Source organism: Phyllostomus hastatus, unplaced genomic scaffold, assembly GCF_019186645.2.
Source record: "Phyllostomus hastatus isolate PE091 unplaced genomic scaffold, TTU_PhHast_1.1 phas_contig_40, whole genome shotgun sequence".
NCBI classification, from domain to species: domain Eukaryota; kingdom Metazoa; phylum Chordata; class Mammalia; order Chiroptera; family Phyllostomidae; genus Phyllostomus; species Phyllostomus hastatus.
The window spans coordinates 85,690,454-85,717,248 of record NW_025333872.1 but is presented as its reverse complement, the minus strand read 5'-3'; the positions used below and the strand labels follow the sequence as shown (position 1 = coordinate 85,717,248).

The 26,795-nt window shown below is 40.9% G+C and overlaps 1 protein-coding gene across 1 annotated transcript in view; it reads right to left on the bottom strand.

The window, feature by feature from the left end:
• ADGB (androglobin) overlaps positions 1–18,663 on the bottom strand; it is a 120,180-nt gene extending 101,517 nt beyond the window's left edge. Inside the window, exons 1-3 of the mRNA XM_045843589.1 lie at positions 18,531–18,663; positions 3,198–3,360; positions 144–236 (exon numbers count right to left, since the gene is read on the bottom strand). Coding sequence (XP_045699545.1) covers positions 144–236; positions 3,198–3,360; positions 18,531–18,604 — 330 coding nt within the window. The 5' untranslated portion in view covers positions 18,605–18,663. The remainder of the gene's footprint in view (positions 1–143; positions 237–3,197; positions 3,361–18,530) is intronic.
• Positions 18,664–26,795: the final 8,132 nt, after the last annotated feature.

The window sequence follows — 26,795 nt, the reverse complement described above, 5'->3', positions numbered from 1 at the left end:
TACATTAAATTGTACTAATAAATTGTTATCACTGCATTCCACAGGAAAAAAATTACCCTCGATTGTTTAAAATGCAGATTTTCATAATTGGTATATTACATCCCATTGTTAATATATATTTTAATAATAAAAATACGTCTTACCCGATTAATTAAAAAATCCTGTGGACGTTTCCAGGAATAAATTTTCAATGATGGTGGTAACTCGATCTTGCCTTCAGGGTCTTCAAAAAAATGCTACACAAAGATACGTTGAGTTTTATCTCCATATGGTTTTATTAAAATCAAAACAACTCAATCTTAGTAAAATTAATAAATGCATAGATTAATCAATAGACATTTATAGAGAACTGTGTGAGTGTGTAGACCCTTACAGGACATAACATGAAAAATTCTAGGAGTACAAACAAAATGCTCAAGAAATATGAACCATTTGTACAGCAGAGAAAAGATAACTAATTTCACCAGAGCGAACAGGGATGGGGGAAAATTAATACTGTTTTGTGATTTTCAGAGTAATCGTATTACTACCCCAATGCTGGTGCGTCCTGAGAAATGGGCTGTATTTGAGGGCACTGTGTAAGCTTTCATCCGAAGTGTCTGTGTGTATCTGGAATAGGTGTTTTACTTTCACATTTAAGACACTGGAGTAATTAGGATGAAGACAAAGGCAATCCAGGCATGTAGTCCAAAATGATCTGTAGTCAGAATGAGGCCCTAGTAACAGTAACAGTAATTGGAAAATATGATGGATAAATTGTATTTTCAACCCTAATGAAAATACATGAGTCTAGTATGAAACTAATGAGTCTTTGGACTCATTCCGTATTTGGGGTTCCCTCACCTTGTCTTGTTCTTTGCAAATATTAACTTAGTTGTTGGTAAGTCCTCCATCTGACAATGAAAAGATCAGAGTCACTGTAGTTCTGTCTCTATTAACTGATTTTGTCTCTTGGTTATCAGTCCCTCGGTTCTGTTCCTCTCTATGTCTGGTAAACTTGATTATATGACATGCACTGCATATAAAAATGTATACAGACCCTAAATAATGACGTGTTACTCCCAAAAGTAGGATTTTATTCTCTTCTGGCAGGCGGAGTACAAAATGAAGGCTGGTGTAACTTTGAGCTGCCCTTCCTCAGTGCAGAATGTTATCGCCATGGTGGGATGCGGGCTGAAAGGCTGGAATGTTTATCGGAGGTCCTATCCTTGGGGTCCCCTGAAGTCTGCTCTCTCACTGTCGCACCATAGACTCTCTTTTCTCAGTTATTTAGCCTTCAAGCTGCTGCTTTTTACTCATCTCCACAGCAAAAGCCTCACATACATGGCTTAGAAAATGGGCAAGTGTCTTGAAATAAAACTATGTGAAATTTTCAGACCACTTCTCTACAGTTACCTTTGGGATTTGGACAAGTTCTGGCTACTTTGGCAGTCCTGGATAATGTCCCCTCTCCTTTCTGATACTAGTCCTGAGACAGCACTTTCTACTTGCCCTCCAATTACCATGTTTTAAACTAATAAATGCCCTTGAGAGAAACAAATAAAACCAAAGCAAAAGTGTGGCTTCTCCTGGTATGATTGATTCCCTTTTCTCCAGGATCTGAGACCCTCACGTTAAGTTAGTGGCAATATTCCCCTGTCATTTTGCTTTTGGTAGAGTTCTTCTTCTTCTTTTTTTTTTTTTTTGTTGGCTTTTCGTGTAGTTCTTATGTACAGTTACAATACTTTATCATGTACTTCCCAGTGCAGTTCACCCTTCATTTCCTTTCATCGCCATCACTTGGCTGAAGGAGGGAGACCTGACCCTGGACTTGACTTGCAGGGAAGGTTTAGTTCATCTGAGGCTAATATCCTGATCACAAGCCTCACATGGAAAGAACTGGCCTTCTGTAAAATTCCAAGGATATCTGCTTTCATTTGATGCTAAAGCAATAAATCCTGGTAAAACATCAATTTTGTAAACCATGGCTAAGAGCTACTGTGCCAGTATATCACAGAAATGTAGTCACAAGGCTTAGGGGTCCACTGCTCTCTCCATTAGATGCACTGTTGCTTCAGGAGCCACAAATGCTGAGGCTGAGGAACAGAACCGGGGGTGGGCAGCAAGGTCCTGCCCCAGATGGTTCTGCCTGGCACTGCTGTGATGACCAGGGTGTGAGCTGGTGCTCAACTTCTGCACTGAGCATTTGCACAAACTACCTCCCCGATGTAAATTCACACACAATCTCCCTAAGTTTTGAATTGCTCTTCAAACATGTAAAATATGACCATTTTCATTGGAACCCAAAGAGTTCAAAAGCACCCTGCATCTAGAAGTGCCATAATCACCCTGGGTATGGTACAAAGAATGCATTTCTGCACACATTGCTAAATGTGAAGTTGTTCAAGTACCGAGAGGCAGAAATTAGTTGTATGTGTTAAATACCATTTGTAAACAAATGACTGATATGAATCAAACAGTTTGGGATTCTGCATTTTGTGAACAAAATGCAAATGCTCTTAGGTACCATTATTTCAGAATGCTCTGTGCATATAAAGGCACCAGAGTTCAACCCAGCTATTCTGTAACATCACTTTTTATTTAAAATGTTCTTTCCTATAATCTCCAAATAATAGCACACAAGTCTACAGAGTTCTCTTATTTTTTAAAGTAACTTTTAAAACAGATTTTACTTATTTATTTTTTAGAGAGAGAGGAAGGGAAGGAGAAAGAGAGGGAGAGAGACATCAATGTGTGGTTGCCTCTCATGTGCTCCCCTACGGCAGACCTGGCCTGCAACCCAGGTATATGCCCTGACTGGGAATCGACCCAGTGACCCTTTGGTTTGCAAGCCAGCACTCAATCTGCTGAGCCACACCAGCCAGGGCCAGAATTCTCTTATTTTTTAAACCACTATTTTCAAATGTCAGGTTCCCAACTCTGCTCAAAATCCACTAGCTAAACCATCCTATCAGTTTCCCCTTTATTTCATTATGACTTTTTGGTCATCTTCCTCCTCCCATTTACTCAAATTTGATTCACCAAAGCTCCGGACTTATGCCTGGAAAGACAAGGTAGGATGTGGGAGCAAAGAACACAAAAATCCACTTTTGAATATAGGCTGAGGAACAAAGGAGTCCATTCGTAGGTGACCAAATCTTATCCCATTGTAAAGGTAAAGATCAAAATGAAATATAGCCACATTCAAGTTTACTTACAAGTGTAGGGCTTTTTCCAATTTTCTCCTTGTCTTTCCCACTTTTGCCTGCATCCCACTTTTCTGCATTTATGTCGGTTTCACTCCATTCTGGCCAGATTGGGAATTTCCTCTTCCTCTGTTCAACAGAACTAGCTTGTGTGTTACTACCAAAGGAGTACTGACTGGAAACAGAAGGGGAGGTAGGTAGGTTAGTTTTAATTACACCTCTGAGGTAAAATGTTACATTAATTGCATGACATAAATTGAATTCTCTTGTCAGCAGTCATGTGAAGTACATTTTTCAGTGCATTTGTACCTGTAGCCAGGTAGCTTCCACGTGCTGGCGTTCTAAAGACTGAAATATCTAAAGCAGACCATTCCATAAATAAATTTTGAACATTCATCCCTATTTACTAAGGCAGGACATTCATCATAAATGTATAAGATGTCATATAGGGAAATATTTATACACAATTCCCACTTAAAGAAAATTCCTTATGCGTAGAATACTAATAGCTTTATGAACATCAGTAGAAACTTAATTTTGATTTTTCCCAGTGCAAAAGTGCTATGTGATTATTATTGAAAAAGAAAATTTAAAACTGCAAATCAGATAAATAAGAAAGGTACACCCAACCCATTCCAGAGACCATGTTGACAACTGTGCATTCTCTCAGACTAATACATAAGAATACTCTCAGACTAATACATAAGAATGCCCATCTCTTCTTCAAAAACGATGCCATTCAGCATACTCTTCTTATAGACTGCTTTCATCCGCTTACAAGTATATTGCTAATAGTTTCCATGTCAATAAGTATTTACCTAAAAATGAATTTAATGATTGCATAATATGTCATTATATGAATACACTGCCTTTCATCCAACTAAGTTTCTATTTTGGAAATGTAAGGGTCTGATTTAAGTTTTTTTCACTATTAAAAACAATACTGTAATGGCTTTTTTATTGCTAAATATTTGCATGCATCATTAATTATTTCCTTAGGATACCTTTTAATAAACAGGCTTACTCTACTGAAATATATGCATATTTAAAGTTTGATATATTTTGATCAATTTTCTACAGAAAAGTTGGACTTGTGTTATACTCTCATTATTAGTATATTACAGTTTTGTATCTTTAAACCTTGACTTTTTATTTTTATGAATTTTAAGGTCTATATTAGGCAAGTTTTTATTACACATGAGGCTAGACCCCTGCTCTGCACCCTGAGGTAAGCAATAAACAAACCAGACTAAATTCTCACCTTATGGAGTTCATATTCTAGGGAGTGGAAATGAAATAAACAGCATAATTAAGTAAAATATACAACATTTAAAAGTGAGAAATGTTTAGGGAACCATAAAGCAGGAGAAGGGAACTGAAGAATTAAGATGCACAACTTTTAGTACAGTGTTAAGGAAAGTGCTGTGCAACGGGGTAATATTTCAGTAAACAGTGAAAAAAGTAAAGGATCAAACTCTGTGGATATCTGTGGGAAGAATGTTCTGGACACAAGAAACAGCAAGTGTGAACAGCGAGGAAGACAGATTCAGAGAGTGTCCTGGTTTATTTGGAGAAGAATGAGGAGCTCAGCGGAGCTGAAGGGGAGGTGGAGTGAGAGGACTTCAGGCAGGTAACAGGAGATCCAAAACTTGGACAGGTGACCTGCGCTAAAGGAAGGGCATCGGTGTCCAGTCTGAATAACATGGAAAGCCAAAACAGGGCTTTGAGCAGATGTATAACATGACATGACTAAAATTTTATACTCATTTTTGATGCTATGTTAAGAAGAGTCTAAAGAAGAAAGAGGGATAATTTGGAAAGCTTTGAAATAACAGGTGAGAGCTAGTGGTGGTTTGGATCAGTTGGTAAGAGAAGAGGAGGCAAGAAATACTCCCCAGTGTATATATTTAAGGTAGAGCAAGTAGGTTGAGTTGATAATCTGGATAGACAGAAAAGAGTGGGATGGGCCAACATTGAAACAGGGAATAAAGCAGCATTTCACTTTTGAATGAGTTGTGGTATAGATGTTTATCTCACATCCATGGAGATGTTGAAGAGGTAATTATAGGATTCTGATGTTTGAGAGAAAACATTTAAATTAAAAGTGCAAATTTAAGCTATCAGCATTTGGATGATAGCTAAAGTCGTAAAACGGAATGAAACGGCAAAGGAAATGAGTGTACATGAGGAAGAGGCACTCCCAGAGACACTATTCAAAACGTGCAACAGCTGGTGTGGAACGAGCATTGGCCAATCTACATGGACCCTGGTCACGAGGCTAGGTCATGTCTTCAAAGCTCCCAGCTAAGCCAGACGTTTACTCTTTACTGTAAACAGTGGGTCAGGTGTGTGAGGTGCTCAGGGTTGGTCAGGACCCAGGGCAGGAAGCAGAAACGTCTGGGGCTCAGGGCTAATGGTAAGGTTATTATTAATATAAAAAATATCTCAGTATTATCACGATCAGTACAGCTGTCTATCTGCCCTGGTATTTTATGTTAAAAGTCAGAGAGAGTTAGAAGAAAACTGAGAAAAGCAGTCAGTTTTGTAAACAAAATAATGCCCCCGTCTCCTGAAATACAGCCACATCCTAATCCCCAAGAACAGTGGATACATTGCCTACCGTGGCCAAAGAGACTTTGCAGATATTTTTAAGTTAAGTATCTTGAAGTGGGGTGATTGCCCCGGATTATCTGGGTGGGAGCAATGTAATCCCAAGGGTGCTCACAAGTGGAAGAAAGAGACAGTACTAGTGAGAGGGGGATGCGGCTCGTGAAGGATGCAGAGAGGAATGGAAAACTGCTGGTTCTGACGACAGAGGACGGAGGCCCCAGCCCAGGAAGGTGGACCCCTCTCAGAAGCAGGAAAAGATTCTTCCCTTGAGCCGCCCTAAAGAAATGCACCCTCCTGACACCTTGGTGTCAGCTCAGTGAGACTGATTTTGTTTTATTGAAGGGTAATTCATTTATTTATTCTATTTTAATTTTTTAATTGAATTTATGGGCATGACATTGGTTCATAAAATCATATAGGTTTTGGGTACACGGTTTTATAAGGCATCATTTGTTTATCGTACTGTGTGTTTACTGCCCCCCAGTTCGGTGAGCTTGATTTTCAACTTCTGACCTCTGCAAGTACAGAATCATAAGCTCACATTGTTTTAAGTCATGGTGTGTGTGTGGTATTAGGTTAGAGCAGCAATAGCAAGCAGTGAAGCGGAAAAACAAAACAGAGGGTGATGCCCTGGGAGTCTAGTAAAGCCATATTTTTTTAAAAAAACGAGCAAGTGGTCTAAATGCTAATGTCACACTCCGGAGTTAGAGGAGGGAAGAACTTTCCTGAACACCCTATTCTATATAGCAGCCCTCACCTCTCTGCACCCTTTCATATCGCTTCATTTCTATAGCACTCGATGATTCTCTAATTCTTAGGTATGTGCTTGTGTGTTTCCGCAGGTGGGGTTTGTGCTGTGTGTCCTGGTAGGAACATGGGTTGTTTTCGTTTGCTCCCTCCATCTCCAACACCGGCAAGAGTGTCTGCACGGCACAGGCAATCTCTTTGTCATCCATTTAAATAAAATAAAAGACCCCATGCCTTTATATTTTTACCATTTCTAATTAATACTGTCTCCAATTTTTACCTATAGGCAGGGACTGAACAGATGCTCACCAGCTCTGTTTTCCACTTTCTACATTTCCCATACTCCTTTAGACAGTGTTTTAGAGAACAGCATGTGGGGAGGGGTGTTGTATCCCGCCTGTAGTCTCAAAACACATTCGGTGAGATGCCTCCTCACTATCTTCTGGCTTAATCCTCATGAGAAGGCCTTAGAAAAGGTACTAGCATGAGATGGAAGAAGCAAAGAATGCATATCCATCATACTTTAAAGCACCAATAAATTCCTAGTCACATGCTGGTATGAATAAGAAATACCCTTTCTTGTTTAAGGTCACCGAGGTCTAGAGGGTGTTTGACACCCTGAAGCCAGCATTGATGACATCCTACTTGCTATTCTGATAGTGTAGCTTGCATTGACTTCCAGCACTGACTAATAGCAAGGATGTAATTATTTTATTAGGATTTGGATTTCTTCCTTTGCATCTTTAATCACTTGAAAACATACACGTTCCATTACTTACAGATTATTTTTCTTTTATTTCGAATATGATGCTTCGTTCTCTGGTTGTGCCTTTTGCCTATCTTTTGTATATGCCTGTGTTTTAGGACACTTTTATTATGAGCTCATCCTTAACAGGGTTTTATTTCCCTTCAATCCCTTTCCTCTAAGGCAATCCTCTGTTAAAAGAATATTTTTCACTGTAATATTGAATTTTCTCCTTTCAGAGATCCAAAATAAGTAAGCCGTCTAGGAGCCCATAGGTGCTTTAAAACCAGATCTCAAACCTATTTAAGTCTCAACCCAAGAGTTGCCATTTCTCAAGAAAGGTTTTTTTTTCTTTTTTCAGCCAGACATCAGGGGGAGAAAAGCTAGCTTTCTTATAATCTTTCTGTGTTTGGGTAGTTTTTTTTTCTCATTCGTCTTTTTAAAGAGAATTAAGCTCGTGGAAAGCCGTGCCTGTATCTAAGGCCAGAGCACTCCCTCTGCTCATTTGTGCTCAAAACCTGCATCAAAAGCATTAAAAAAAAAGACTCCACTTTATAAGACCGATAAGCCTTCCCCAGTGAAGCAGCAGCTTCGGCTCAGGGCCATGACATTCTGACCCGAGTTCCCTCCTCATTTCTGCAATCTGGAGATTTTTTTTTTCTTTATGTAGGCATTACTAGGTATTGTTATTTAAAAAAAAAAAAATCTTAATCCACCTTCTTAGTGGAGAAGAAAGTCTGAGAATATTTGTATTGCAAAGGACTGGTCCTAAGTAGCATGTAAGAAAATATGACAAAATAATGACTGGAATAGTTTTGAGGGGAACAGGGGGATTTTTTTCCTAATGCCAATAGAGAAATCAAGGCAGAACAGTACATTGTGGTGTCTCTGTTTTACTGAGTGCTGGTGTGACGGATAAAAAGAAATTGGTGGTTTTTGTATCCATCCAAACCGTGATGAGATTACTTCATTTAGAAAGCTCAAATTAAAGCCATTTTAAGAACAGGAAGATCTAATTCCTTTAAAAATAAAGACCCTGCTGAGATTATATTTTCCTTTCCTCTTCATTCTGTCAAGTGTAAGTAAATGATCTGGCTCCCTCCCTTAAGCTGTTAAGCTTTATAATTAATTGGCCTACTTTCCTTTTAACATGTCAAATTTGTTTCCATCTGTATTGAAGATCACTGAAAAAGACTCTCATTACAAGACAGGATAGGAAGACGCAGGAAGATTCCTTAGCAGGTAGACTCCTTAGCAGGTAGACTGCGGAAACTGAGACACATAACTGATTCAGCGGCCCTCATCCAGCACCCTGACTCACCTGCCTCCTTCTCCCTTGCAGGACCACTTTCTTACGCATTAAGCCCTCAGGACAATGAGGTTCTGATCAGCATCAAACAGTCTCAGGAACAAAGCCTCAGGTCTGTTCACCATAGAGACGGAGTTTTGATCAAACTAGAGATAACATTAAGTTGTGTTTCAGGCCCAGAAAAGCAGCAGAACCAGATGAAGTGATACCGTTGCTGGCATCAGGACAAAATGCAATGATTCAGTGACCAATGGCCCCCTACCCTAGTGCCAATCAATCAGTAGAGACCATGACCCTGACCTTATCCTCTCATTGTGTGCTATGAATTTGATGAGTCAGCATATTAAAGAAGACATCTGGAAAGCTGATGAATATCCCCTTGAAATCCTCCCTAAGATCTCCTTTAAGATTCCTGCCTTTACAGACCCAGGGCACATTCTGTCTCTAGAACACACCCACCTCTTTCTTCAGGTGTGTATCTTTGCTTTCCTTCTCCCAAACTCTAAGATTCCCCACAAGACTTACAACCAGGAAAGCAGCAGGTAGCAGCAGCTTGTCCCCAGCTAACCCCCTGAACCTATCTTCAGGGGTCCTTCTTTTGCCTCTGTAACTGACTCCTGAGTCCATGCTCACTTCTTCTGCCTCTGACTTTCTTTCTAAAAGGCCTAGGAAGCTCTCTGAGCAGTTCACTTGTGCTTGTGTATACTTTCTCTTTGCATGCTAAATACACTTCCTCTTGTACTAGAGTTCTTGGCTCTGAATTCTTTCTGGGCTGAACTCAAGAACAAAGGGCTGACAACACTGGTAACAATCAGAGGTATCTTGTATCAGACCAATAGCTCACTATAGTGCTCTACACACAATAAGCACAATGGTCAAATAAGCTCAATGTCATATATACAGTGAACTTCAAATGAACTTGTACAAGTGTTGGAACTCTCAGTGCAGTGTGCCTTTGAAGTTCACTGCCAGAGTGTACATCCTGCCCTAATACAGTTAGCATCCTTTAAGTATTTGAATCATACTGTTCCTGGTCTCATTAATTCTGAGAACAAGATAATCTTTAAATACACACTATAAAATTTCAGTTATAAAGTTTATAAGTCATAAGGATGTAATGTACATCAAGTTGACTATAGTTAATAATACTGTATTATATATTTGAAGGTTGCTAGGAGAGTAGATCTTAAAAGTTCTCATCACAAAAATTTATAACTATTGATGATGATGTATGTTGACTACTTATTATGGTGATTATTCCACCATATACACAAATATCAAATCATTATGTTGTACACCTGAAACTAAGAAAGGTCAATGTCTAATTATAGAAAGAACCTGTGGTTGTGAACTGGCGGCTAGAAGAGTGAATAAAATCCAGAAGTAGGTACTAAGAATGGGATTGGAGTAGTGGCAGTCCAAGATTAAAAGTCTGGAATTCTATTTTGGAAAGAAAACTGAATTTAACCTGTAAATGTCAGGACACCAGAGTCGGCTTTGTGAGTGAGCAGTGACCGGAGTTACTCACGAGCGCCCAGCTCTGGACTAAGGCTGTGGCATAACAGGAAATGCACCGCTTTCCTGTGATTCTACGAGGAAATAGGCTGGCCAAAGAAGAAAAAATGGGGCCAGGGGGTGCCCTCTTCCACTATGGGTGTGCTATCAGGAATAGCACTTCCCACGTGGAAGAAAAGGCTCCAGCTTCCCAGTGTTAGGACTTGGGTGGGGGCAAAGGTCACATAAAATGCAGCCACCATTCAGAAAGTCCTTGCTCTGGTATTGGAACAAAGTGCCAGAGGCTCCTATGGGTCCCTTAACTATTTAATAACTGAATTGGGGACAGGTCCTGGGGTTCTCAAAGAGAAGTCAGAGTTCAAAGAAGAGAGACATTCTCCAGGGAGTTCGAAAAAGCAGCTGTTTGCCAACTGATACAGAAGTCTTTTGAGCCCTGGCTGGATTGAGCACAGGCTGCGAACCAAAGTGTCTCAGGTTCGATTCCCAGTCAGGGCACATGCCTGGCTTGCAGGCCACGGGCCCCAGCAACCACACATTGATGTTTCTCTCTCTTTCTCTCTCTCTCTGTCTCCCACCCTTCCCTCTCTAAAAAATAAATTTTGAAAAAAAGAAGTCTTTTGGTACTGCAACAACCATCCTGCCCTTTCAGTGGTCTATCCCAGCTGAGTATCAGTGGTTAGTAAGGAGCAAGTCATCCTGGAAAGCCACCCAAATACAGGGCAGAGAACAGTGCACCTGAGTTCTAAATATCTATGACATTTCAACAGAAAAAAAAACCTGACATTACAAAGCAAAAGAATACAGAAAACCATGAGAAAGTCAATAAATATATCAAAAAGAAGGAAAGAAATCGCTCCCCAAGGCAAAAGAAATGCTGCAGCCAACTTAAAAGGTACTTAAAATGAACATGTTTCAAATTACTTAAAAGATAAAGGAGAGAAGGGTTTTGCTTTGTAATAAGAACAGAAAGATATGAAGAAAACAAAGAAAAAATAGGACCAATGTGAATAAAGAGACATTGGGAAATTTTAGTGATAAAATGTTCAGAACTGGAAAGACTAAAGAAAACAGAAAAGAGGACTGGTGATTTAGAAGGTAGAAGTTTTAAAATCAAGTGCTTGTTTTGGTAGATGGAAAATGTAAAATAGACAAATGAATAGATTGAAAAACTCCAGTGTATGACTTACATATTCTTTTAATTAGATTATTTTCACTGTGAGAGTATTAAAATTTCAATAAAACAAGGCTCTGAAGTTTTGCCATTGTTTTCCTCAAGCGTGCTATTCAGGGTAAGGACACAATTTTATTCATGGTGGGAGGCAGTTTATTTATGCAATGTGCATCCAGCATGCCTTCTTAAGTAGTCTCAGCTAATACCCTGGAGTAATGAAAGCATGAATAGAATTACACAATTGATTTAATTTGGGTTACAGCCATTCTGAGCCACACTCATCAGAAATATTAAATATGTAAGAAAATAAACCGCAAACTTAAAAAAATTTAAAAATTAGAAATTGTTAGAGCTGGACTTTAATGTCGACCATTTATTCTCTTGGTTTTCTTAGTATTATTTAATCGGGCATTTAACTTTAAAAGTTCAACATCACATTTTCAATATATTGTGTTGGTGTAAACACAAAGACCAATAAGACTCAGTTCCTATTCTCAAATAGCGAAATTAATAGGAATAAATACATACAACAACAAAGAGTGCGAAGGCAAAAGCGAAAGAGTTTAAACAACATTAAAAACAAAGTGCTTTATCAGCACAGACGAGGCACACACATTTCTTCCAGCTTTGAAAATTAAAGGGTGGCTTTATGGAAAAAGAGGTCTGAAAGAACGGACAGAATTGGGGGTTGGGTGAGAGGAAGAGTTGGGATGGGAAAAGCTACCAAGGCAGAAAAGTCGAGAATGTGAGTTGTATGGAAGTGGTAGGTTGGGAGCTGGGGTTGGCTGGGGCCCACACAGTTCATTTTCTCTCTCCCCCTTCTTCTTCTTTTTTTTTTTTTCAAAGCAGGAATCATGTATTAAGAAATCACTAACAGTATTATATATAAAGTAATTTGGATAAGAAACACCCTGATTGAAGGCAAGAGAATTAGAAAGTTTTCTCAGTGGTTCTACCTGGAATTAATAAAGGCCCAAGCTAGAGGATGGCAAGGGAGACAATGAATGCTGAGCCAGGGTAGAGAAGCAATTCGAAGGGGAAATTGAAAGAGCACAGAAACCAATGGGAAAGAATGAGCAGAGGGGAGGGGAGGTCAAAGACAACTGCCCTTTAGACTTGAGGTGTCAGGGAAGTGCTAGTAAGATTCTCTAAAATGAACTCGGAAAACACAGAGGTGGGCAAAATCAGGTTTACCGTTGTAATACAATAGGTAATAAACAATAATACAAGAATAAACTCGTGTTTCATGTACTCACAACTATAAACCTACTTTCACTCACCCCAGAATATACATTTGGGAGAGAAAATGATGACCTTCATTCTGGACATATTGAATTTGGAGTAGATGAGCACATCCAAGTGAGCTTGAGCTCACTTGCATGACAAGAACCACAGATGCTAACTTAGTCACCTTAATCGGGGATGGCTGTTTCAGACCATCAAATGAGAGAAGAGGGCAAACAAAGGAAGACCGCTGGAGAATGACTGAAGTCGGGGGAGTGGAAGACAGAAGCAAAACGGGCAGAGAGAGAGGAAGGAGAGCTCCAGGAAAGGACGAGCAAGGATCGATCTAGCTCGAGGGGCACCTGTTTCATTGGAGGCAGCTGAACCCCTCTTGAGAGACCGAAAGGAATAAACAAACTACAGTGCCTTCTGCTGCTCTGGTCCCCTGTAGGAAGCTGCTAGGATCTTCAGCTTCTGCCACTTCCCAGGACATGACACCTCCAGCGGCAAAGCTGATATTTATAAAGAGGATGCAGAACACATGGTGTACAAAAACATGCATATCTGTGGTGATTTTTAACCAAACTCTGTGAAAGCAACAACAGGTCTGCAGGACCCGGAGGCTAATACCTGCACAGGTTCCAATTAGCCACTTTTTTCTTCTTTCTTTTGCTCAGCTCCAAGCTATTTTCCTCACAAGCTTATTCTTTGCCTAAGGTGAAACCAGTCCTGAATTCCCCCCAGACTTTGATCCAAGGTGGAGCAAACATGGTTTTGCCTCTAATTCCTAATTAATTCATTATAATAATATGCAGAAAGGGCCTTGTTGGCAGTGTGTGCAGTGCAGCCTTCACTTTTGAACTTGACCTTACCTGGTTAAAGTTTCATTGTGCTTTTGACTCATACCTGAGGCAAAAGCAAGCAAAACATTCACAAATCTTCCTGCTTTCTCTCCTTTTGTCAGTGTATCCATAAGGTTTGATAACCTGCGGCTATTCATTAAAGGCTGACTAATCTAGATACATTTCCTCCCCTCCGACTCAATAGATAGCTTCTCTGAATATCCTCCTAAGCAGTACTCCCCAGAAACAAATGCTGCCTTGGCTGGTATGGCTCAGTGTATTGAGTGCCGGCTTGTGAACCAAAGGGTCACTGGTTTGAATCCTGGTCAGGGCACAGGCCTGGGTTGCAGGCCAGGCCCCCAGTCAGGGGCACGTGAGAGGTAGCCACACATTGATGTTTCTCTCCCTCTCCTTCTCCCTCCCTTCCCCTCTCTCTAAAAATAAATAAACAAATCTTAAAAAAAAGAGAGAGAGAAACAAATGCTGCTGAAAGCAAAGGTGAGGAGAACGGAGCTCTGAGATGACCTGACCTCCGAGACTGTGGGAAGCTGGGGAAGGAGGCCACGTGCCCTGGACGAAAGAGTGAGAGGGAGGAAAGGGGCGCAGAGAGGGCAGGCCGCTCTTTTGTGGACTTTAACTGCAGTGACAAATGTAATTCCGATATTCATCAGGCCAGAAAGATGGGGTAAGGATAATTACAACGTACTTGGACTATTGCATTTTGACACCAGGAAAAAAACAAACATACATACAAAATATAAATATTTGTTTACCCTAAGAATGTACTGTATGTTAAGTCAGCCATACAAATTAGCACGGTTATAGCCCTAGAACCTGGAATTAAGTAGCCTGGACCTACCCTGGTAGGGAATGTTATTAGAATTTCAAAGCACCTGGTCGGACACTTCTTGTGACAATATATACATATCCTCTTTGTCAAGGGTGAAAGTGAGAGAGATTAGTAATATTTCTATTATTTCCATTTAACCTTTCACCTTATATAAATCATTAAAATCATATCAAAGACATATTTTTAATTCATTTTGGATACAGTTTTTAATAATTATTTCACATTAAGTGGCACAGCCAGTTTATAGATTATTTAATCCCTTGATTTAAATAATCTGTCACCTAGAAATGTCCAAGAAATATTGAAGTCAATATATTTTGCAGTAATTACTGTTGATTGAGGCAATTTTAATTTGCTCATCTAGAAGCATTAACAACAATGTTAGTAGTATGAATTCAAAGTATGAATTTGATTATCTTTTCAGGTAATAATGAAGTACAAATTCTATGAGTTTATAAATTTAAATCTTTTTAATCTAACTTCTTTCTACTACTCTAAAAATGCTACCGAGTAAATTTGGAACCATTTTACCTCCAAAACTCAACAAACTAAAACCTGGGTGATTAAGAAAAAAAACATTTGACTGCCAGAGATGATTCTTAAACTATGTCAAATTTCAATGAATTATTAAACACATGCTCAGAAATTTCAAGAGAAATTTTCTGACAGCAGACTCTACTAAAACTAACGGGATACAACAATCCTCATTAATCAGGGCTTTATGGCTAGATTTTTGTATTTAAAAATTGTGACATTGATGCATATCCTGACCCAGGCCGAGTGTCGCCCTGCCTTGGGAGGGTGACCGGCAGGGCCTCCTCCCTCTGGGCCTCAGTCTCTCTGGTTCCGAGTTCAGGCTTCATGGCCGAGCTGCCAACCAGGTCTCCAGTTCAACTCAGCTAAACCACACACACATTATTCAACACGCATTATTCAACCAGGCCCTGAAGGGAATGCAAGAATACATAAAGCAAGGTGTTTAGAACACTGTAATTGAATTTTATCTACACTTTTTTGTTTCTTGTCTTTGCAGGCACGGTGACATCACCACTGGACAGCATAGCACCTTTTGCCACTCCGACTAAAGATCAGGAATTCGGCTTTTGTAGGCTTTGACCACAATCATCGTACAGACCTGCTCCACACCCATTCGCCTCCCCCTTTAAAAATATTCCTCGCTGCCATCGAGAGGCCCCAGAACCACGTGTCCCCTGTTATCTCAGGTGACCACCTAGTTCTTGCTAACCTGATCCTTAATCCAGCATGAGCTCCATGCCGATGGTTTTCAAATTATGCCTCATAAGTCATCATTTCGATATTTAAAACCATCTGTGTTTCTCCATGACATGTAGTTCAAAGTTTTACATATTTAGATACAAAATTCCCTCACTTATTATGGGCCCAGTGTCGGTAAAAAAAATAAATCTGATAAAAGTCACAAAGGTCTGGGGAAAAAAGCAGAGAAGAGAAGACAGAACATGTTGGGTTGAGGGCGATTTTAATGACATGGCCCTTCATTTAAAGAAGAGAAAGTTGAGTGTCAAAATGGAAAAATGGCATGTCCAATATCACAACATTGGTGTCAGAATGAAGCCTGCAAGAGAGATTTTATTCTTTTTGATACAGAGAAATAGAGAATAAGTAAAGTAGAAATATGATACTCTGATATAAAAACAACCCCTCAGTTACCTGGCATAATTTTTCTTGGGGATTCAAAGTCATAGTTACTAACAAATTTGGTCACAACTGGACATAGGTGATTCTGCTTTCTTGGTTGTAACATCTCAGTTTTTCAACTCCAACTCCTCCAACAGTGAATCAGATAAGAAAGAGGAGAACTAGTCCTGAATCAAATTCAGAAGGAATGAAAACCAAACTGGGAAACTAAACTCATTTAATAAACCAATAGTGACTGGTTATCAGGTGCTATCCACCAGGCTAGGCAGAAGCCAGACATGGTCCCTGTCCCCAATCTGACACGCAATTTTAGGGAATAAAAGCTATAAGCCACAGAGGGCCTGTCTAGGAGAATAAGATTCTATGGGATGGCCATTTTCAAGGCCCTGAAGACTTCTTCCTTTCATTTCCAGAAATATGCATGCAGGAAGTGTATCTAGCACCATATTGGATAGAGTTAGTTGGATGGATAACCACAAGGTGCTGTAAAATGGCATATAAAAACTTACTCTGTCCCCACTATATTTAAATGACAATTACAGTGGAGCCTTGCTAGACTTTGATCCCTAGGCCCCATGCTGGGGTGACACTTTATTTACCTTTCACCTGTGACTGGGAGGATAAACTTGATTAATGGTAATTTGACAACCTATCATACAATGCTGCAGAAAATCTAACAATTTGATGTTTAATGATCATTAGATTGTTTCTAGCAAAGCCTAGCTAGGTTTTGTATAATTATTTGCCCTTACTGTTCCTTTTAGATACACACACACACACACACACACACACACACACATACAGACATAATTAAACAGATATTTCCTGGAAAAGAAATAACATTATCATCCAAAAAGAAATAGGAAGGACAGGCAAGGAAAGAGTTAGCCTCTTACCGGCAGGGACACGATCAACCATCAGAGGACCAGACCAGACCACATACTGTATTACATGGCACCTGGTTTGCTCAGCTCCTTACAGGAGTTAACAGTCTCATCTCTTTCAGGATAAAAACTGTTTAAATAAAGTCAAAGATTTTCCCCAAGTTCCTTAAAAGTTATAAGCCTTCAATGTGTATTGATTTATAAACATCATTACTGTTTTTTAGGGTATTAAAATTTTTTTGCAATCATGTTATAATCTCTTATTTAATCACTGTCGTTCATTCATTAAATAAACATTTTGAGTGTTTACTATGTATGACCCAGGAATCACTCGAGGTACTAAGGAGTCAGTACTTCAGAAAAAGAAAAATCCCTGCCTTCATGGAACTTACCGTCTAACATAAATACACACAATTCTTAAAAAGGGAAACCTATAGCATGTTAAATGAGCCAAAATTTAATGAAGAAAAATAAAGCAGCAAAGAAAACAGGGAGTTGTTTAGCTTTGGCAGAAAAGTGGAGGTTGTGATTTTAAACCGATTGGCCAAAGAAGCTGACATGAGAAAAAATGGCATTTAGGTAAACACCTAACCAAGGAAGTGAGGGAGAAAACCTCACGGACATCCGGGGAGAAGAGCTTTTCAGCAGAGGCAACAGCAAGTACAAAGGCCCTGAGGCAGGCACTAGTCCCGGTGTCCCAGGGAATGAAGAGGAGGCCAGTATGTGAATGAGGGCAATGGAAAGTTAGACGAGTAGTAGGGCCGATGCACGAGTTAGAATCGACGGGTTCTCGGCCAGGGAGCTGGAAGTCTGCTTGTGAGAGAGGGAAGCACTAGGAACTAGAGAATCAGGAATAGTGCGTGTGGAGGTGAGCATGGGACGGGAGTTCATGGAGGGAGGAATGCTAGGGATCAGAACAGAAGTCCAACATGCGATCTTTTAGGCAAGGAGGGAGACGAAGAAATAGGCATCCAAGATGTGAGAATCCAGTTAAGAAGAACGTACTGACTGCCTCCTGCACCCGCCACAAACACAGCCAGGAGGAAGTGAGTGGCCCCTCTGAGGCAGGTTTGGCAGCTGACACTCTCTCATAGCTGGAATAAATATTAGCGATTTTGTTGAGTTCAAATGATAGACCGAAGTCTGTGCTATTGGTGACTTGGTATTTCGGGGTGGGGGGGGGACCAGAAGAAAAAATAATAATAAGGAACTACATATACAGACACCTCAGGATAGAGAGGCATATATAGTCTATGATCTCGGCTCTGTATAATTTCTTGGAGTAAACAGTAACATGAACTACATATTTATATAGTTTTAACTTGTTTAACCCATTTTACGTCTGCTATCATCTGATTAGAGGTCTTTAGATGTTGCACTGGGGCAGATCCAAACTAGGGAATCACCTTTTAAAGTAAAAGATTCATTCCCCCCCTTCCCTCCCACCCTGCCCCTCTTCTGAAACCTTTCGGAGAGTGGGAGTGACCCTTGGAGGGGGGGAGGGGCGGGCAGGACGGGTACAGTTGGGAGCTGGCTCAGCAGCGAAACTAGGGGCTCTGGGGAGGAGGTGGGTGGAAGCGGGCATGGGGGAGGAATGGACTCAAGAATCTCCCGTCTGAGTTCCCACCGTAGATAAAGAAGCTGCAAGGAGGCCAGTAAACTCCCGCGCTGGCAGTTTGCTACAGTGAAGCGGCCCCTGGACGAGTGGAAGGCCAAGGGGTTGGGCTAGGGGTTGGGCTAGGGGTGGGCTGGGCCGGCAGCGGTCCCTTACTCTTTAGATTTATCCGAGCTGTGTGCCGAGTTGATACGATGCACCTCTTTCTTCTTAGTTTGTTTGGAGGTCATGGTAAAGGCGACCCAGTCTGGGCTCCCCTGGGACTGGGAAAAGTGTCCCCGACCCAGGCTCCGCGTCTGCCGTTGCCAGGAGACCACGGGCGCGCGTCTTGCAGACGTCAAGGCTGCTCCGCGAAGTGAGTGCCGCGGGTCTGGGTACAGCCCTCGACCGCTTGGGTGTCTGCGGAGGAATCCGGGCTTGACAGTAAGATTGATGGGCAGCTCTGATAAATCGGAGTTCTACCGGGTCTATGCTGCCCGACTCTGATCTTTGGAACCGTGGACATAAATGTATGGACTCTCTCTCTCGGATTTTCAGCTATTTGAAGACGAATGTTATGGGAGGCTCCCTCCCTCTCCCCAGGTCTTATCACCGCTGCACAAGTCTCTTCCGTAATAACTAAAGACACATCACGGGAACACTGAGTTTGCCACGGGTTTGAATACAGTCGTTGCAAGGGGTTGCCCATAGAGAAGGCAAGACCGTGACACTTAAGGTTTGATGTCTGTGGTTAAACAGACCCGGTGACTTCCTTGGTCATATGAAAGAGTAAATCCAAGTCATGGAATCAAGGGGCCCTTGAGACATTCACATGAGAAGACACGGGAGCCGAATGACACGATCCGAGCAAACCAAGACCCAATGAGCTCCAGCTTCAAGCTCAGCCAACCGGTGGTGTACTTGTTAGTTATCTCACCGCGGCTCTTCTTTTTGAGTCCCCGCTTGCTCATTTGTAAACAGGAGATACTTACACCTAACTGACTGTTTTGTTTTCTGGATAAGTAAGATGTACATAAAGTGTTTAGCACACTGGGTCGAAACCCAGCAAATGGGGGCCCCCGTTTCAGAGCTGCCAGCTCCCATGTCTTCAGGGAGCAGGCAAATAAAATGAATGGATGAAGCTGAGCAATGCTTAGTCTGGGAAATCTTCAAAACTCATTAAAACAAAACAAAAAACGGTTCTGGCCCAATGCAATCTCCCTTCGGAGAGATTTGACCACACCCACAAGAGCCTGAGGTTCAGAACCCCTGTCACTAATTGGCCTCTCCCGTCAGCCTAGACATAATTAAACATATTTAAACAAATACCCTGCTTTGGGGACTGGGCCGTGCTCCCAGGCCCAATTCTACAGGGGAGAAGCAGCTTTCTGCAAAGCAAATCTTTCAACTTCTTTGGCGAATGAGTGCCCAGCCCTCTCTGCTCAGCAGAGCCTTTGCTTGCTTAGACTATCCCAGTGCGATTGTCACTGGTAGTTACCCAGATGACAATCAGACAGCAGCTTTAGTGTCTTTCTTTCTTTCCTTTAACTCTATTGTATTACACACAATGTCAGCGCTAGTGTTATAATGGAAGAAGTACCCTCCAAACATCTATGTATGTGAAGACAATGAAGATATCTTGAGGGCTCTGCCTTGTTTATCGCAAGATTGCAATTTCCAGAGAAGTCTCCTGAATGAAATAAAAGGACCAAAATCTGAGCAAATACCAGTTAGTTCAAAATCTTATCAGAGTGATTAAATGCATAGCCATAAGCATATGTAAAGACAACTGGTTAAATTAGCACAATTTTAAGCAACCGACCCATGAACAGGTGAGTTTCACCCCCAGCCGGGCCATCCCTGAAGCCACGGTTAATGGTTATAAGACGCCAAGACATTGGAGAAGTCTTAGCAATCAAATGATCAGCAGCTCACCCGTGTTTTACAGGTAAGGACCTCCAGACCTAGGGAAGTGTCTTTGCCAAAAGTTGTATAGCTGCTTAGTAGGGGTTTGGAGGAGAGGCATTAGAGGGAGGAACACCAGTGTAGGCCAAACACAGCATTATTGTACTCGAGACGGCTTTCTCATATTAGGATAAAAAAAACAAGGGAGTTGACATAAAATGGAAAGAGATAGTAAATTTTTTTCAAAAGTTATAAAGTGCTTATTAATTTTTTCCCTAGTTTGTCTCTTTCTTTTGTTTTTACCCATCCTCCCACCCCCTACTCCCCTCTGGTAACCATCAGCTTGTTCTCTGTATCTATGAGTCTGTTTCTGTTTTATTTAATTTATTCATTTTTTTAGATTCCACATGTAAGTGATATCATACAGTATTTGTCTTTGTCTGACTTATTTCACTTAGCGCAATACTCTTTGGTCCCATCTATGTGGTCACAAGTGACAATATTTCATTCACATTTTATGGCCAAATAATTTTCCATTGTATATATACCACATCTTCTTTATTCATCCATCAATGGACACCTAGTTGATTCCATATCTTTGCAATTGTAAATAATGCTGCAACAAACATAGAGGTGCGTATATCTTTTTGAATTAGTGTTTTCCCCAGAAAAATATCTGGAAGTAGAATTGCTGAGACATATGGCCGCTCTATTTTTAATTTTTTGAGCAACCTCCATACGGTTTTCCATTCTGGCTGTACCAATTTAACAGTTCCTATTAATTACAGTCTTATTAATTTCCAGTGCCATGTTCTTCTGCTTTTATTATGTTATGTATGCAGCATGCACAAGTGGAATTTCTTTTCTTTATGGAGTTAAACATTGGTCAAGCCATAATTCTAAGAGACAAAGATTTTCCTCAATAAACCTTAAATGGTATTTGTATGTATGTGACAATGTGAAAAAGACAACTGGTCCTACATCTAGGTTTTTAAAAAAAATTCGTACTCTTAAGTGTAGATATTAATAATGCTCCCTGTTATTTTGAAATGTAATAATAGCTGTGATTTATTGAACTCCTGCTACATTCTAGGCTTAAGGAGGAGTTCTAGCTCCTTCAAGCATAGGCTTTAGAGATCGACCTGAATGTAAATACTGACTCTTACTCTGAGTAAGTATTTCCAACTCTCTGAATTCCTTTGTCATCATTTGTGGAAAGGGAAGAATAGTACTTACCTCAAATGCTGTGCTTGTAACATGATAAGCACTCAAATAATGATAGCTAATGTTATCATTACTTCACAGGTAAAAATCCTGAAGTGCAGACAGGCCAGGGGCTTGCCTGGCATGGGGCAGGTGGCAGAGCCAGAGCAGCCTGGCTGTACAGCCTTTGCTCTCTGCAGCTCTCCAGACTGACTGTCCTTCCTGTGACTCAGCGTCGCTCCTGAGCACAGCAATGGCAATGACTGCCCTAAGACTCAGCTTAGGGACTTCCAAGTTCTCTGGTTGTTTAATAACTTCCAAAGCCTGAGAAACAAGGCTTCTAGTTTATCACCGCCGCTAAGGGGTGGAGTCTTTCTCCAATCTATACTTAATTTTTGAGGAAGAATTCTTTGGCTTCTGTAACCCCTGCTCTGCAGGGAAGTGATTAGAACAGCTCACTTCCCCTTGCCAGCAGAAACACGCTGGGCAGGGCCTCTTGATCTCCAGGGCTTGGCTCTCCTCGGCTTGGGGACTGCCGGAATGGGGAAGTGAACTGGTAACTGCTTCTCCACCCACTGTTGGGAGCCCGAGATGACTGGGACTGGGCAGGGGAAAGGGCAGCGGGTAGGGCCGGGAGAGGGGAAGCACTTCTGTTTCTCAAAGCCAGAGTTCCAAGTAGCTTCAAACACTTGGACCCACAGTTAGAGGACATCATTCTCAATGGTGCTGCCCAACCACCTGTTTGCAATTAGCCCAATTAAAAGACTGCCTAGAATTTAACCAACCAAATGAGAAAGCTTGAAGTCTATATGTATCCTTGCTTTTGCCCTGGCCCTTTCCATTCGCTAGATGCTAAAGGGCCTCAGAGCAGGACCTGGTTCTACTTTTCACCCCAATTCAGTTCAAACTGGGCACGCCCCTTCAACATCCAGTAGTCAGAGCGCATGTTTATTGAGCGCTTGCTATATGCTTGGCACTCGACTGAGCTTTTCTTTCTGTGTTAACTCACTTGATCCTTGTAAAAAACACCCTAGGAGTTTGTTATTATTACAATCTCTCTTTTGCAAATAAGGAAACAGGCAGAGAGGTTAAATTAAATTAGTGAGGATTCAAGCCTACGAAGTGGGGTGCCAGACCCATCCTGTTCATAACCTCATAGTATGCTGCCTTCCCTCAGTGATCAGCATCACCTGAGATGTTACAGTCAGCCTGGTTTATAGAGAAGCGGAGTGAGCTTTAATACAGGCATGGCAGGTGTCCAAAGTCCAAGCACGGAGGGAGTGGAGCCGGGATGCCAAGGCGAACAGTCTGGCTTCAGAGTGCACACATATTGTGTTGTGTTGTGTTGTGTTGTGTTGTGTTTGTTTTTTATTATAAGAACATGTAACACAAGATCTACCCTCTTAACAAACTTCTGAGTACATAATATAATATCGTCAGTTGTAAGTATAAAGTTGCACAACAGATTTCTAGAACATAGTCACTTTGCATAACTAAAATTTTATACCTGTGAACACCCTTAAGCTCTTTGCTGTACTGCCTCTTTCGAACAAGTGAGAGTACAGAAAAGTGTTTACTGTATGTCATTAAGAATATTACTATAAATCGCCACTTAGTTTTGTCCCCTGACGTTCAGTCTCTGCAGAATCCACTAGTTATGGAGGCTTTGGATCCTGTAGATACGAAATCAATTGTCCCTGCCAGAGGAAGCTTCATTATTCTGGGCAGCTCTTAACTTATAGTGTAGCTATCTTTGAAAGGAAATTTGGAGTAAAGAGTCTTAATAATGGGATAATAAGGAAATAAAGTATTTCCATGACACTAGCTGAAAAGTAATTTCCACTTTCTTAAGCTATTTACGTACGAAGCAATAGTTTTCCTGACTGTAATAAAACACTTCATCAGGGTGCAAACTAACCTGCATGTGTGTGTGGATAGTGTTATGATCACCCACACACTGGACGCAGTGGCACTCATCCAGAGCCCCCCTTCTAGACAAAGGCACTCACCCCCCCATCAGAGGAAGCCACCTCCTCAACCCACGTCCTGCCTTCTCCTTGACAGCCTCCTGCATCTCATTAGGGACATAACTGGGCCAACTCTGAAAGGTCATTTTCTCTCCAGATCTCCCTTGGTATTGGTGGAGACATCTGGTGCAGCAACATTGCCACTTAACTTCTCCTTCTGTCCAATCCTGCTTGCCTTACACTCTTCGAGGCTTGACAGAGAGCACCGTGCATTCAAATCTCAGTGTTACGATCTGTTTTCCGGGAACGGGCCTAGAACAGTTGATATCGGGGATTACTGCAGGAAGCCGAATCTAAAATGAGATTTGGGAAGCCTTCTGCTTCCAAACAAGATGAAACAACAGGGAGTGAATTTAGCCTTTTATATGCAGTGACTAACAACTAAATAAGATCTATGAAGACTTTGGTTAATAGGCAATAATCTCTGGGAGGAGGAAAACAGAAAAGGTGGACTTTACAGTTGTGCGAGCTTACCGTGTGGCTCTGGCTCAGGGCAGGGGGACACAAGCAGAGTCTGCCGGTGTCCCTGGTTTGGGGAGATGGACCTGGAGTCCAGGGAGGGCAGGCAGCTCAGGTGTCCAGAGCAGAGTACGTGCACGGGACAGTAGCAGAGAGGGAGCACACACCCTCAGTGCCCACCTGCCTGCTGATTGCACATGCACATGAGGAGATGCCCTGAGGCCACAGGAAGGACTTCATTAAGGACCTCAGAAAAGATTCAAAGGTGCAACTTTTCTGAGCTCACATGGGCCTGTTCCCACTGGCAGGGCCAGGGAAACCTCACAATTCACAGGAGCTGGGGTGTGGAGTTCTGCCCCCTCAGTAGCAGCGGAAGTCTCATCCTATGAAATGCTTCACTGGTCTCATTTAACAAACCTTAAAACCAGGACCTGAACGGATCAAACTATTTCCAAGTAAGTTAATAGCTTCCCTGAACAAACCTTAAGAATATTTATAGAAATACAAAAGTAACCAGCACCCAAAGAAGTAAAACTCAGAATGAATAGTATCCTAAAAATTATTATACATGAAAAGAGATAGAAAAATGCATCCCATTAAAAGGAAAAGAAATTAACAAATTGAAAGTGACTCAGAAAAAGCATGGATGGTAGAGTTAGCATATAGGACATTAAAATAGTTACAACAGTATGCCATACGTCTCAGAAGCTAGGAGAAAGATTGAATATGTTATTCATCTTAAGAACATCTAAAACTGCAAATACAATGTTGATGTTGAAAAAAATACACAAGATGGAAATAATGGCAGATTAGACATCCCAGAAACCCAGAGTAGCAAATTTGAAGACACGGCAGTAGAAACAATTTATAAATGAAATAGAGATTTTAAAAAAGACTTAGAAAAGAAGAATAAAGCCCAAAGGAACTGTGAAACAACTTTGTATGGGCTAATACATGTGCAGCTGGGGTCCCGGACCAGACAGGGAAGGTGGGCAGCGGGAAGAAGATACAGGAAAGTATATGAAAAAATAATGATTGAACTTTTTCCAAATTTTATAAAACTATAAATTCCAGAAACTCAATAAACCCTGAGACCAATAAACATGGAAAACATTACACCCAAGGATATTCATAATCAAATTTATTAAAATCACAGTTAAGGGGAAAATCTTAAAATAGAGTTTCAGGGCTGACCCACAGGTAATGAGGAGTCTGTCACTGCGGATGGGCAGAGCGTTGACGGCCCTGCCCTGAGCCCTAGCGCTGCTTTGACCTGTGGGAGAGGGTGTGCTGACAGGTACGTCTCAGGCCTATGACAGTTTGGGGAAGATAGTTATTATAACGAAACTGGAAGCCTGTTGCCATCTTTAAAATATCAACTGTGGTTACAATAACTTTTAATGACCTATTGCATTTATCACTTTTGCCATTTCTGGGTCCCTTTCAGTTGATTTGTATTTTGCCCGTCTCATGGAGATATTTTTCTGCCTATCTGCTATGTTTTTTATCAGCTGCAAGACATTATGAATTTTATCTTGTATGATGTTGGTATCAAATACTATGAATAATGATATTTGTTTCTTTTGTAAACTGCACCTGAATGGTATTTATCTGGAAGTTTAATTTATCTAGAGATTTAATTGTATGCATTGGGTATTCCTAAATGGATTAATAAGGTTTGGTTCCTGCCCCCGAAGAACTCACAATCTTGTGATACAGACAGAAACTAGAACTGATACGAAACGATGCAATGATTTCTATAGAAAAGATATGAACCCGGCCCTCTGGAAAGCCCCATGCAAGGATATCCAAGGGCATGTCAGCACATATACCTGGATACAAGTATCTAGCTGAGGTCAAGGACACATGGGCACGGGGCAGATACATGGTGAGGGGGTGGGGGTGACAATGCAGACTGGGTTTGCAGAGCAGCCCCGGGTGACCGGCTGGGCAGCGAGGGAGCTGGTGCTTTAAGAAGCTTAGGAAAGAGTGACAGAGTAGATGAAAGAGCACTCAGACAAACAGCCTCACTTTGTCACCTGTGCACAGAAATGCCACCAAATTGATTTAAAGGCTCCTCTGGAGATGGCATAGCATGACTTTAGTGGCCCATAGACTTGAACTTCAACCATCACATACTGGAAGTATGTTAGGCAAGCTACTGAGACTCTCTGAGCCTCACTGTACTCACCTGAAAAACGGCCGTGACTGACTATTGTGATCACTGATTGAGATACATTTTAAAAATAAAGCAAAGTGAAACAGTAGAGCCATGCTCCTATGAAGCACTATTGTTTATCCATATGAAAGTTCTAAAATTACTTGGCAATATCTGTCGCTGTGAAGAACGGACTAACAGAATTTTGTGTTATAGTGACCTATGAGGGCTCCCAAAATTTCTTTTTTTAAATTTGGGAGGGTAAAAAAAAAGTTTGAACTATAATTTTAAAGCATGAGCATTACAAGGGAAAAAATGGGTTCTTGTTGATAATAAAGTTTATGTTTCCTCCAAAAAACCTTCACTCTGCATACCTGGTTAAGATCATTGAAAGTTAGGCTCTGTCAACTTAATTTCTGGTAATTCTTTACATCTGTGAAGCTTGTTCAATGTTTTATGTATTTGTATTTCATGTACATGTTATGCATGTTATTTATACAAGAAAAATTAACATTTATAAATATATCCTAGTCTTTAAAAAGGCAAACCTTAAAATTAAACAAAAGTATGGTGCAGGGGAAAAGTTCAAAATACTCTTTTATTATAAAAGTATTAACTTTAGAACTATAAAAGTAAAAAGACAAGTAAATAAATCTCTACACTTATCTTCCAGAAACAATTTCCAATACC